Genomic DNA, 11,719 nt, shown 5'->3' on the forward strand with positions numbered 1-11,719 from the left:
GAATCACGGATTCAACAGTGGCGACGAGGTCGATTCGAATCTACCTGCAACTCTGCATTTCCTTTCAAGGATTTGCTCCGGGAGGACGGTGGAAGAAAGTCGAGGCCAGAAGCACGGGCGTCGACCACGGGCAACCCCCAGTCATCCGGCAGAGAGTGAACATCGCAGGGGAGGCTGTTGAGAGCTGGGCTTGGTTCTCCAGCCACGATGATCCAGCAACAGACTGGCAACAGGTACAGCGCAGACCCTTCCCAGACAGCGGCGGCTGGAGCCGACCGATGGCACAGAAAAGGCCGAGCAGCGTCGACGGGGTAAGAGAGAGGGTGAAGCGCACAGGGCGCAGCCGAGGGTTGAAAACCGAGCAGCGTCGACGGAAAACAAAAAGAGAGAGAGGGTAAAGCAGCAGCCGGGGTTCAGGACCGAGCGGCGGCAACGAGAGAGGCGCACAGGAGAACGCGCAGAGAGCAGCCAGGGCTCAAGGGCTGAGCAGCGTCAGCGGAGAAGAAGGGCGAGCGCGGGAAGAAAGGAAAGCGCGGGAGACGCCATTTTGAGCCAGCGGAGAAGAAGGGAGAGAGCGGGAGACGCCATTTTAGACAGTTTAACCACACCCAGGGATGCCGAAGAGTGGCAGTGTCACTGCGTTCGACAATGAAGTCGAAGATTGGGCGACATATGTGGAACGCATTGAGGTGTACTGTAAGGCGAATGAAGTGCCAGATGCTAGGAAAGCACTGGTTTTGTTGAATTCCATGGGTGCAAAAACTTATGGCTTACTGCGAAACCTAATAACCCCAGAGAAGCCAGTGGATAAGAATTTCGAAAGCATAGTGGAAATCCTACAGGACCAGTTAAACCCCACACCGCTGCTGATAGCAGAAAGATTTAAGTTCCACAAAAGGAACCAGCATAAAGACGAAAGTAATGCTGAGTACTTAACGGAACTGCGCAAGCTATCGAAACACTGCCAGTTTGGATTGGGACTAGCAGATACGTTAAGGGACAAGTTTGTGTGTGGGCTTCAAAGTGAAGGAACCCAGAAACGGCTTCTATCAGAAAAGGATCTTACGCTGGACAAGGCTTTCAGCATGGCAGTATCACACGAAGCAGCCGCACGGGGTGCTGCAGAGATACAACGGAGACCGCAAGAATATGGTATCAATGAAATGCCATATGGAGCAGGGAAGTGTTATTGCTGCGGCAGAACAACACACGACCAGAAGGATTGTTGGTTCAAGGACCAAGTGTGCAGACAGTGTGGAAAAGCAGGACACATAGCAAGAGTCTGCAGGTCAGGGAAGAAAACCAGCAGCAAGAAATCGCCACAGGAAAAGTACAAAAAGGTACACAAGGTGATGGACAGTAGTTCAGACGAACAGAAAAGTGATACAGACTCCGGAAGCAAGGAGCTGGGTTGTCTGAAACTACATAAGGTAATCAAAATGGAGGATCACCAGACTATCTGGGTCACGCTCAAGATAGACGGAGTCCAAGTGAAAATGGAATTGGACACAGGATCAGCCCTAACAGTCATAAACCGAAGGACTACAAGCGGCTATTTTCACATATACCCTTGAAAGCTACAGAGATTGTCTTGAAGACGTACACGGGGCAAAAAGTCTACCCCAAAGGAAAAATAAGGGTGAACGTGACATACAAAGGCCAGGAAATACCCAAAATGGACCTATATGTATTGCCAGATGGAGGACCACCACTACTAGGACGTGAATGGATCCGGAAGATACAATTAGATTGGCATTCCATACAGGCACTGAAGGTTGAGGCCAAAAAGGATGACGACGTCACACCTGGACGACTGTCAAAAATGCTAACTGACGCACAAGAAGTGTTCCAGGAGGGACTAGGAACACTAAAAGGCATAACAGCGACAATTAAAATAGAGGAAAATGCAAGCCCAAAGTTCTTAAGGCCAGACCGGTGCCTTATGCGATCCGACCAGCCGTCGAAGCAGAGCTGGAAGGTTTGGAACGTTCAGGAGTACTGTCCAAAGTGGACTGGAGCGAGTGGGCTACACCCATCGTTCCTGTAATGAAGAGGTCGTTGAGTAATACGCCTGGGGAACCAAAGAAAGTCCGCATCTGTGGGGATTTTAAGGTGACAGTGAACCCAGTCCTTCACACGGTACAATATCCGCTTCCACGGATTGAGGATATTTTTGCCTCACTATCTGGAGGTAAACGCTTCACTAAGATTGATCTGGCCCAGGCGTACCTGCAAATGGAGGTAGAAGAAGCCTCGAAACAATACCTCACGATCAACACTCATGAAGGTCTCTACGAATACAACCGGCTGGTGTTCGGGGTAGCATCGGCTCCGGCTATTTGGCAAAGGGCAATGGATCAAGTCCTGCAAAGGATTCCAGGGACCCAGTGTTATTTGGACGACATCCTGGTCATGGGCAAAAATGACAGTGATCACCTCGCCAACCTGGAGAATGTGCTCACTAGATTAAAGGAATATGGGCTACGAGCTAATCGCCACAAGTGCGAGTTTTTCCAGAAGCAGATCTCGTATTGTGGCCACGTTATTGATGAAGAGGGGTTACATAAGTCCCCTGAAAAGACTGAGGCAGTAGTCAAGGCTCCAGCACCAGAAAATGTGTCACAACTGAGGTCGTTCCTCGGGCTGGTGAACTACTACCATAAGTTCTTACCAAATTTGTCTACAGTATTACACCCACTGAACACCCTACTGCAAACAGGGGTACCATGGAAGTGGAATGACGAATGTAAACGAGCTTTCCAGAAGTGCAAAGAATTGATCACATCAAAAGAGGTGTTGGCCCATTTCAACCCAGCACTACCAATTCGGTTAGCGTGTGATGCATCACCCTATGGTATTGGAGCGGTGCTTTCGCACAAATTCCCAGACGGGTTGGAGAGGCCAGTAGCCTTTGCGTCTCGGTCACTAACCTCAGCCGAGCGCAACTATGCCCAGATTGACAGGGAGGCCCTCAGCCTAGTATGGGGAGTAAAAAAATTCAACCACTATCTGCATGGGCAGAAGTTCACCTTGCTGACTGACCACCAACCACTTGTCTCCATCTTTAATCCAAAGAAGGGCGTTCCGGTGATGACTGCACAATGGCTACAAAGATGGTCCCTTTTTCTAGGGGCGAACCAATATGAAATAGAGTATAAGGGCACGAAACAGCATGGAAACGCTGATGGGCTATCACGCCTGCCACTGCCTACTGTGGAGGAAGCACCAGCAGTGGACCCTATCGAAATATTTTATTCGTCGATAATTGAACGCTTGCCAGTAACTAACACGGATATAGAGAAGGAGACCCGAAATGATCCGACACTGTCTCGGGTATATGATTTGACGGTGAAGGGATGGCCAACACATGGCGACTCACTGTTGCCAGCATTCTCATCCAGAAGAGAACAGCTGTCAGTATGCCAGGGGACAGTGATGTGTGGATCCCGAGTGGTAATTCCACCCAAGTTAAGGGAGAGAGTGCTCAATGAGCTTCACGAAGGCCATCTGGGAGGGGTGAAAATGAAAAGCCTTGCTAGGGCTTATGTGTGGTGGCCGGGGATCGATCAACAAATCGAGGACCTAACAAAGAGCTGCTCAGGATGCCAGAAGGTCCAAAATGCACCACCACATGCCCCTCTACACCCATGGGAGTGGCCCTCCTCTCCATGGCAACGGGTGCATATTGATTTTGCTGGTCCATTCATGGACTCAATGTTCTTAATAGCAGTGGATGCGCACTCGAAATGGCCTGAGGTAATCAAAATGTCCTCCACCACTACAGAGAAAACGATTGCAGTCCTACGGACCATATTTGCCAGGAACGGCTTGCCAGAGCAGATTTGCTCTGATAACGGACCACAGTTTGTGTCCGAAGAGTTTCGGAAATTTATGAGAAGGAATCGGGTAAGGCATTACACATCCGCCTCGTATCATCCAGCCACAAATGGATTGGCTGAGAGGTTTGTGCAAACCTTTAAAAAGGCAATAAGGGCCATGTGCGATGATGACATTCCACTACAGCATAAGGTGGACAATTTCCTGTTCGCCTACAGAAATGCGACACATGCAGTTACCAACCAGACCCCGGCCATGATGTTCTTTAACCGAAAGTTGAGATCCCGTCTGGATTTGCTCAGGCCAAATGTGCAAAGAAATGTTGAGGATAAGCAATTCCAGCACATCAATGAGAAGCCGACAAGGAGCTTCAATGTAGGACAACCAGTCTTGGCCCACGACTACCGAACAGAGAAATGGCAACCCGGAACGATATGCACACGGCAGGGGCCACTAATGTACACAGTGGATGTCGGGGAGAACATTGTGAGACGCCATGTCGACCAGATCCTAGCATCACAGGAACGAGTCAACCCCATGTCTCGCGTACCTGGGGATGAACCCGACACACCGGTAGCATCTACCCCAGAAACAGTAGCAGTGGAAACTGATGAACTAACCGACAAAAGGGGGCCAGAATCGCCTCCGCACCAAGAACAAGACACTCAGGAAAGGCGCTATCCAGAAAGGATCAGGAAGCCACCCCAAAGACTGAATCTATAAATGGACTATTTCAGTTAAATGTGCATGTTAAAGTGTTAACTGTTATTTGAATGTTATGGGTACTGTTAATCTAAAAGGGGAGGAATTGTAGTGTATGTACCTTTAAGAGAGAACTACTTTTACAGCTCCTGCATACTGTAGTACCGGCAGTGACCACACCTGTATATAAGCCTTGAGCAGGCATCTGTACTGTCAGTCTTTAGACTACCCTTCTCCAGTAAACACCTGTTGATTGTTAATTTACAGCCTCCGTCTAGTTATTGGAAAACATCATACTTTAAGAATCACGGATTCAACAGGTACCACTGTGAGGAGGCACTGGGCAGAGTTCCATGAGTGGAGGGGAGGTGGGTGAAACATAGAAACATAGAAAAGTAGGAGCAGGATTCGGCCCTTCAAGCCTGCTCCGCCATTCAATATGATCATGGCTGATCCTCTGGGCTGGATTTAGTGAATGGAGGCGAGTTGGAGGCGGGTCTGCTGCTTGTCTTGTCAATGTCCCGCCTCCATCCTCGCCAGACCAACCAGAGGGATTTTCCCCTGATTGAGCTTGTTAAGTCTGCCCTGCGGACTCAGCAGGCCAATTAGGGAAGAGGTCACTGACAGAGCACGTCAACGTCAGACGTGCTACCTGTCAAGACTTCTTGAAAGAAGAAATGTGAGCGTTTGACAGCTCTGTGAAACAATGACGTCATTGCGGTGCGCAGCGCCCCACTCACGCCCCAGCTGCGATCTTCGGTAGCGCCCCCTGACTTACCGCCGGACGCTATGTCTGATGGGGTCAGGGGGGCCTACCCGCGGCCAGGATGGCGCTATTTAAAGGCGAGGTGCCGGGCAGCCATTTTTGTTGCTGGCCGCCTGCCAGCACCTGCCTCCGCTCCCGTCCGCGGCCTCCTGACCAGCCCCCGCGCGGAGTGCCGGCTACGCTCCGTGAGCCCGGCATTTCTCTTGCGTGCCAGGCTCTTTTGCCAGCACTCCGATCCCCGGTGGTCCAGCTGGGCCCCGGGTCGCGCTGCGCAAGGCCCCTCCCCTTTAAGAAGGGGAGGAAGGCCTGTAATACCGATGCATGTAACGCCGCGATATTCCCTCGCAACGTCCCAAGAGGGAGGGGGAGTGCTTCCAGTAGCCCCGCTTCCCTCTTGGGGCGCTACCACTCAATTCCGGCCGTGGGGGTGCTAATTTTTCCAGGGCGCTAAAAGTTAGTGAAGTTAGTGCCCCATAGGGGGCGCGACTCAATTTCTCCCCCTATATCTTTAAAAATATGACCAAATTTCATCGCTCAGCGAAAAACTTACATTGATGCAAAAATGCGTGGCGCTGTCAGGGAAACAGTCCATGATTTGTGAGAACTGTAATCAGTCTAACCTGGGCCCTGGTATCTCAGAGTGAGAGTGACAGCAGGAGCCACAAGCGAGGGAATGCGTGCGCGCGCACCAGCGCTTCCATCGTGATGCTCAACAACACGCGCTCTGTGCTCTATCATTGAGCGGCTCCCCCTCCACGACTGTTGTCTCCAGCCGTCTCGCTGCCCTGTTTGACCCTGAACTGAGCTTCAAACCCCACCTAGACCATCAGGTTCCACCTCACCCTCTCTGTCTAGTTCCACCTCTCCCTCGCCATCTAGTTCCACCTCACCCTCTCCGTCTAGTTCCACCTCTCCCTCTTCGTCTAGTCCCACCTCTCCCTCTCCGTCTAGTTCCACCTCTCCCTCTCCGTCTAGTCCCACCTCTCCCTCTCCGTCTAGTCCCACCTCTCCCTCTCCGTCTAGTTCCACCTCTCCCTCTCCATCTAGTTCCACCTCTCCCTCTCTGTCTAGTTCCACCTCTCCCTCTCCGTCTAGCTCCACCTCTCCCTTGCCATCTAGTTCCACCTCACCCTCTCCGTCTAGTTCCACCTCTCCCTCTCCGTCTAGTTCCACCTCTCCCTCTCCGTCTAGCTCCACCTCTCCCTTGCCATCTAGTTCCACCTCTCCCTCTCCGTCTAGTTCCACCTCTCCCTCTCCGTCTAGTTCCACCTCTCCCTCTCCGTCTAGTTCCACCTCTCCCTCTCCGTCTAGTCCCACCTCTCCCTCTCCGTCTAGTCCCACCTCTCCCTCTCCGTCTAGTCCCACCTCTCCCTCTCCGTCTAGTTCCACCTCTCCCTCTCCGTCTAGTTCCACCTCTCCCTCTCCGTCTAGTCCCACCTCTCCCTCTCCGTCTAGTCCCACCTCTCCCTCTCTGTCTAGTCCCACCTCTCCCTCTCCGTCTAGTTCCACCTCTCCCTCTCCGTCTAGTCCCACCTCTCTCTCTCCGTCTAGTCCCACCTCTCCCTCTCCGTCTAGTCCCACCTCTCCCTCTCCGTCTAGTTCCACCTCTCCCTCTCCGTCTAGTTCCACCTCTCCCTCTCCGTCTAGTCCCACCTCTCCCTCTCCGTCTAGTCCCACCTCTCCCTCTCCGTCTAGTTCCACCTCTCCCTCTCTGTCTAGTCCCACCTCTCCCTCTCCGTCTAGTCCCACCTCTCCCTCTCTGTCTAGTCCCACCTCTCCCTCTCCGTCTAGTTCCACCTCTCCCTCTCCGTCTAGTCCCACCTCTCCCTCTCCGTCTAGTCCCACCTCTCCCTCTCCGTCTAGTTCCACCTCTCCCTCTCCGTCTAGTTCCACCTCTCCCTCTCCGTCTAGTCCCACCTCTCCCTCTCCGTCTAGTCCCACCTCTCCCTCTCCGTCTAGTTCCACCTCTCCCTCTCCGTCTAGTTCCACCTCTCCCTCTCCGTCTAGTTCCACCTCTCCCTCTCCGTCTAGCTCCACCTCTCCCTTGCCATCTAGTTCCACCTCTCCCTCTCCGTCTAGTTCCACCTCACCCTCTCCGTCTAGTTCCACCTCTCCCTCTCCGTCTAGTTCCACCTCTCCCTCTCCGTCTAGTTCCACCTCTCCCTCTCCGTCTAGTCCCACCTCTCCCTCTCCGTCTAGTCCCACCTCTCCCTCTCCGTCTAGTTCCACCTCTCCCTCTCCGTCTAGTTCCACCTCTCCCTCTCCGTCTAGTCCCACCTCTCCCTCTCCGTCTAGTCCCACCTCTCCCTCTCTGTCTAGTCCCACCTCTCCCTCTCCGTCTAGTTCCACCTCTCCCTCTCCGTCTAGTCCCACCTCTCTCTCTCCGTCTAGTCCCACCTCTCCCTCTCCGTCTAGTCCCACCTCTCCCTCTCCGTCTAGTTCCACCTCTCCCTCTCCGTCTAGTTCCACCTCTCCCTCTCCGTCTAGTCCCACCTCTCCCTCTCCGTCTAGTCCCACCTCTCCCTCTCCGTCTAGTTCCACCTCTCCCTCTCTGTCTAGTCCCACCTCTCCCTCTCCGTCTAGTCCCACCTCTCCCTCTCTGTCTAGTCCCACCTCTCCCTCTCCGTCTAGTTCCACCTCTCCCTCTCCGTCTAGTCCCACCTCTCCCTCTCCGTCTAGTCCCACCTCTCCCTCTCCGTCTAGTTCCACCTCTCCCTCTCCGTCTAGTTCCACCTCTCCCTCTCCGTCTAGTCCCACCTCTCCCTCTCCGTCTAGTCCCACCTCTCCCTCTCCGTCTAGTTCCACCTCTCCCTCTCCGTCTAGTTCCACCTCTCCCTCTCCGTCTAGTTCCACCTCTCCCTCTCCGTCTAGTTCCACCTCTCCCTCTCTGTCTAGTTCCACCTCACCCTCTCCGTCTAGTCCCACCTCTCCCTCTCCGTCTAGTCCCACCTCACCCTCTCTGTCTAGTTCCACCTCACCCTCTCTGTCTAGTTCCACCTCACCCTCGCCGTCTAGTCCCACTTCACCCTCTCCGTCTAGTCCCACCTCTCCCTCTCCGTCTAGTCCCACCTCTCCCTCTCTGTCTAGTCCCACCTCTCCCTCTCCGTCTAGTTCCACCTCACCCTCGCTGTCTAGTTCCACCTCACCCTCGCCGTCTAGTCCCACTTCACCCTCTCCGTCTAGTCCCACCTCTCCCTCTCTGTCTAGTTCCACCTCACCCTCTCTGTCTAGTCCCACCTCTCCCTCTCTGTCTAGTTCCACCTTCCCCTCGCCGTCTAGTCCCACCTCACCCTCTCTGTCTAGTCCCACCTCTCCCTCTCTGTCTAGTCCCGCCTCTCCCTCTCTGTCTAGTCCCACCTCTCCCTCTCTGTCTAGTCCCACCTCTCCCTCTCCGTCTAGTTCCACCTCACCCTCTCTGTCTAGTCCCACCTCTCCCTCTCTGTCTAGTCCCGCCTCTCCCTCTCTGTCTAGTCCCACCTCTCCCTCTCTGTCTAGTCCCACCTCTCCCTCTCCGTCTAGTTCCACCTCACCCTCTCTGTCTAGTCCCACCTCTCCCTCTCTGTCTAGTCCCGCCTCTCCCTCTCTGTCTAGTCCCACCTCTCCCTCTCTGTCTAGTCCCACCTCTCCCTCTCTGTCTAGTCCCACCTCACCCTCTCCGTCTAGTTCCACCTCTCCCTCTCCGTCTAGTTCCACCTCTCCCTCTCCGTCTAGTTCCACCTCTCCCTCTCTGTCTAGTCCCACCTCTCCCTCTCCGTCTAGTTCCACCTCTCCCTCACCGTCTAGTCCCACCTCACCCTCTCCGTCTAGTTCCACCTCTCCCTCTCCGTCTAGTTCCACCTCTCCCTCTCTGTCTAGTCCCACCTCTCCCTCTCCGTCTAGTTCCACCTCTCCCTCACCGTCTAGTTCCACCTCACCCTCGCCGTCTAGTTCCACCTCTCCCTCACCGTGTAGTTCCACCTCACCCTCGCCGTCTAGTTCCACCTCTCCCTCACCGTCTAGTCCCACCTCACCCTCGCCGTCTAGTTCCACCTCACCCTCTCCGTCTAGTTCCACCTCTCCCTCACCGTCTAGTTCCACCTCACCCTCGCCATCTAGTTCCACCTCTCCCTCACCGTCTAGTTCCACCTCACCCTCGCCGTCTAGTTCCACCTCTCCCTCACCGTCTAGTTCCACCTCTCCCTCACCGTCTAGTTCCACCTCACCCTCGCCATCTAGTTCCACCTCTCCCTCACCGTCTAGTTCCACCTCTCCCTCACCGTCTAGTTCCACCTCACCCTCTCCGTCTAGTTCCACCTCTCCCTCACCGTCTAGTTCCACCTCTCCCTCACCGTCTAGTTCCACCTCACCCTCGCCGTCTAGTTCCACCTCTCCCTCACCGTCTAGTTCCACCTCTCCCTCACCGTCTAGTTCCACCTCACCCTCGCCGTCTAGTTCCACCTCTCCCTCACCGTCTAGTTCCACCTCTCCCTCACCGTCTAGTTCCACCTCTCCCTCTCCGTCTAGTTCCACCTCTCCCTCTCTGTCTAGTCCCACCTCTCCCTCTCTGTCTAGTTCCACCTCTCCCTCTCTGTCTAGTCCCACCTCTCCCTCTCTGTCTAGTTCCACCTCTCCCTCACCGTCTAGTTCCACCTCACCCTCGCCGTCTAGTTCCACCTCACCCTCGCCGTCTAGTCCCACTTCACCATCTCCGTCTAGTCCCACCTCTCCCTCTCTGTCTAGTTCCACCTCTCCCTCTCTGTCTAGTTCCACCTCTCCCTCACCGTCTAGTTCCACCTCTCCCTCTCCGTCTAGTTCCACCTCTCCCTCTCTGTCTAGTCCCACCTCACCCTCGCCGTCTAGTTCCACCTCTCCCTCTCTGTCTAGTCCCACCTCTCCCTCTCTGTCTAGTTCCACCTCTCCCTCACCGTCTAGTTCCACCTCACCCTCGCCGTCCCTCAAAATTTTCCCCCACACTTCATCATCTCAAGGCTCAACTACTCCCAGGCTTTTCCCCGTTGACATCCGCTCTACAAAAACTCCAACTTCTTCCAAACCCTGCACTCGCATCCTATCTTGTACTAAGTCCTGTTCCGCACTGACTGCCACTGGCTCCCCAGTGCACCAACTTCAAATTCCTGGTTTACAAATTCCTCCATGGCTTAGCCCAACCCTATCACTGAAACCTACTCCAGCCCCACACACTAACTCACACCCTCCGCTCTTTCAGTGCTGCCTTGTTGCCTGTCCCTCCCCTCTGCATAAGAACATAAGACGTAGGAGCAGGAATCGGTCATTCATCCCCTCGAGCCTGCTCCGCCATTCAATAAGATCATGGCTGATCTGATCATGGCCTCAACTCCACTTCCCTGCCCGCTCCCCATAACCCTCGACTCCCTTATCGTTCAAAAATCTGTCTATCTCCACCTTAAATATATTCAATGACTCCGCCTCCACAGCTCTCTGGGGAAGAGAATTCCAAAGATTCACAGAGAAGAAATTCCTCCTCATTTCCGATTTAAAAGGGTTTCCCCTTATTCTGAAACTATGCCCCCTAGTTCTAGATTCCCCCACGAGGGGAAACATCCTCTCAGCATCTACCCTGTCGAGCCCCCTCAGAATCTTATATGTTTCAATAAGATCCCCTCTCATTCTTCTAAACTCCAATGAGTATAGGCCCAACCTGCTCAACCTTTCCTCATAAGACAACCCCTTCATCTCCGGCATTCTGCCACCTTGGCCAAGTGGCCACTCTTTATCTGTGAACCTAGACGGTGAGTTCCATCGGGCTATTCACCCGTGGGAGGATCAGAGCCCCGCCTGATCCTAGCCTCACTCATCTCACACACACAGGGACCTTCAAGTGGGAGAGGGAGTTAGGGGCTGGGGAGGGCGAGGGGGAGTGGTTAGAGGTGACATCACTGATCAGGAGCAGGGATCCTGGGTGGTTCTCCTTCCTGACCCTGGGCTGAAGCAGCCAGGGTCGGCTAGACCTGGGATCGGGGACGTGGCACTGTGTGGACTGAACAAAACAATGTGTGTGCACAGAGCACACTTCGGATTTGTTAGAACATCATTAACTGCAGCCTCCTGCAGCATTGAAGATACACTCCCTTCTGTAGGGTATTCCTTTAATTGGTTCTGGTTTATTTTCTGTTTATTGATTCTTTGTGCACAGAATAAAGATTGCTTTACCAAACTGCTAAACACGAACGTTTTGCAGTTTATTGACTGTCCCCTCTCCATTGACAATGCCCGGCTGAGCCTATTATATCTCTGGGGCTCCCAGTCAGTCCCATTATCATATTGTCAACACGGAGCACAGCACAGTCATTTAGTAAGGCTGGTGAGAGGAAGGAAGGGATGGCGATTAGGATTCACTGAGCAAACAAATCCCAGTGTCTCAGCAGACACTGATCTCAGCTAGAACACCGCAAG

The 11,719-nt window shown here is 53.7% G+C and overlaps 1 protein-coding gene across 1 annotated transcript in view; it reads left to right on the forward strand.

Moving 5' to 3' along the window:
• Window positions 1-11,487, forward strand: part of LOC147099636 (uncharacterized) — a 41,854-nt gene extending 30,367 nt beyond the window's left edge. The window contains exons 2-3 of the mRNA XM_085969213.1: window positions 8,513-9,658; window positions 11,460-11,487. Coding sequence (XP_085825339.1) covers window positions 8,513-9,658; window positions 11,460-11,487 — 1,174 coding nt within the window. The remainder of the gene's footprint in view (window positions 1-8,512; window positions 9,659-11,459) is intronic.
• The last annotated feature ends 232 nt before the right edge of the window (window positions 11,488-11,719 follow it).

The sequence above is a fragment of the Somniosus microcephalus genome, chromosome 28 (genome assembly GCF_052327205.1).
Source record: "Somniosus microcephalus isolate GS21.2 chromosome 28, FLI_Smic_1.0, whole genome shotgun sequence".
Taxonomy (NCBI): Eukaryota; Metazoa; Chordata; class Chondrichthyes; order Squaliformes; family Somniosidae; genus Somniosus; species Somniosus microcephalus.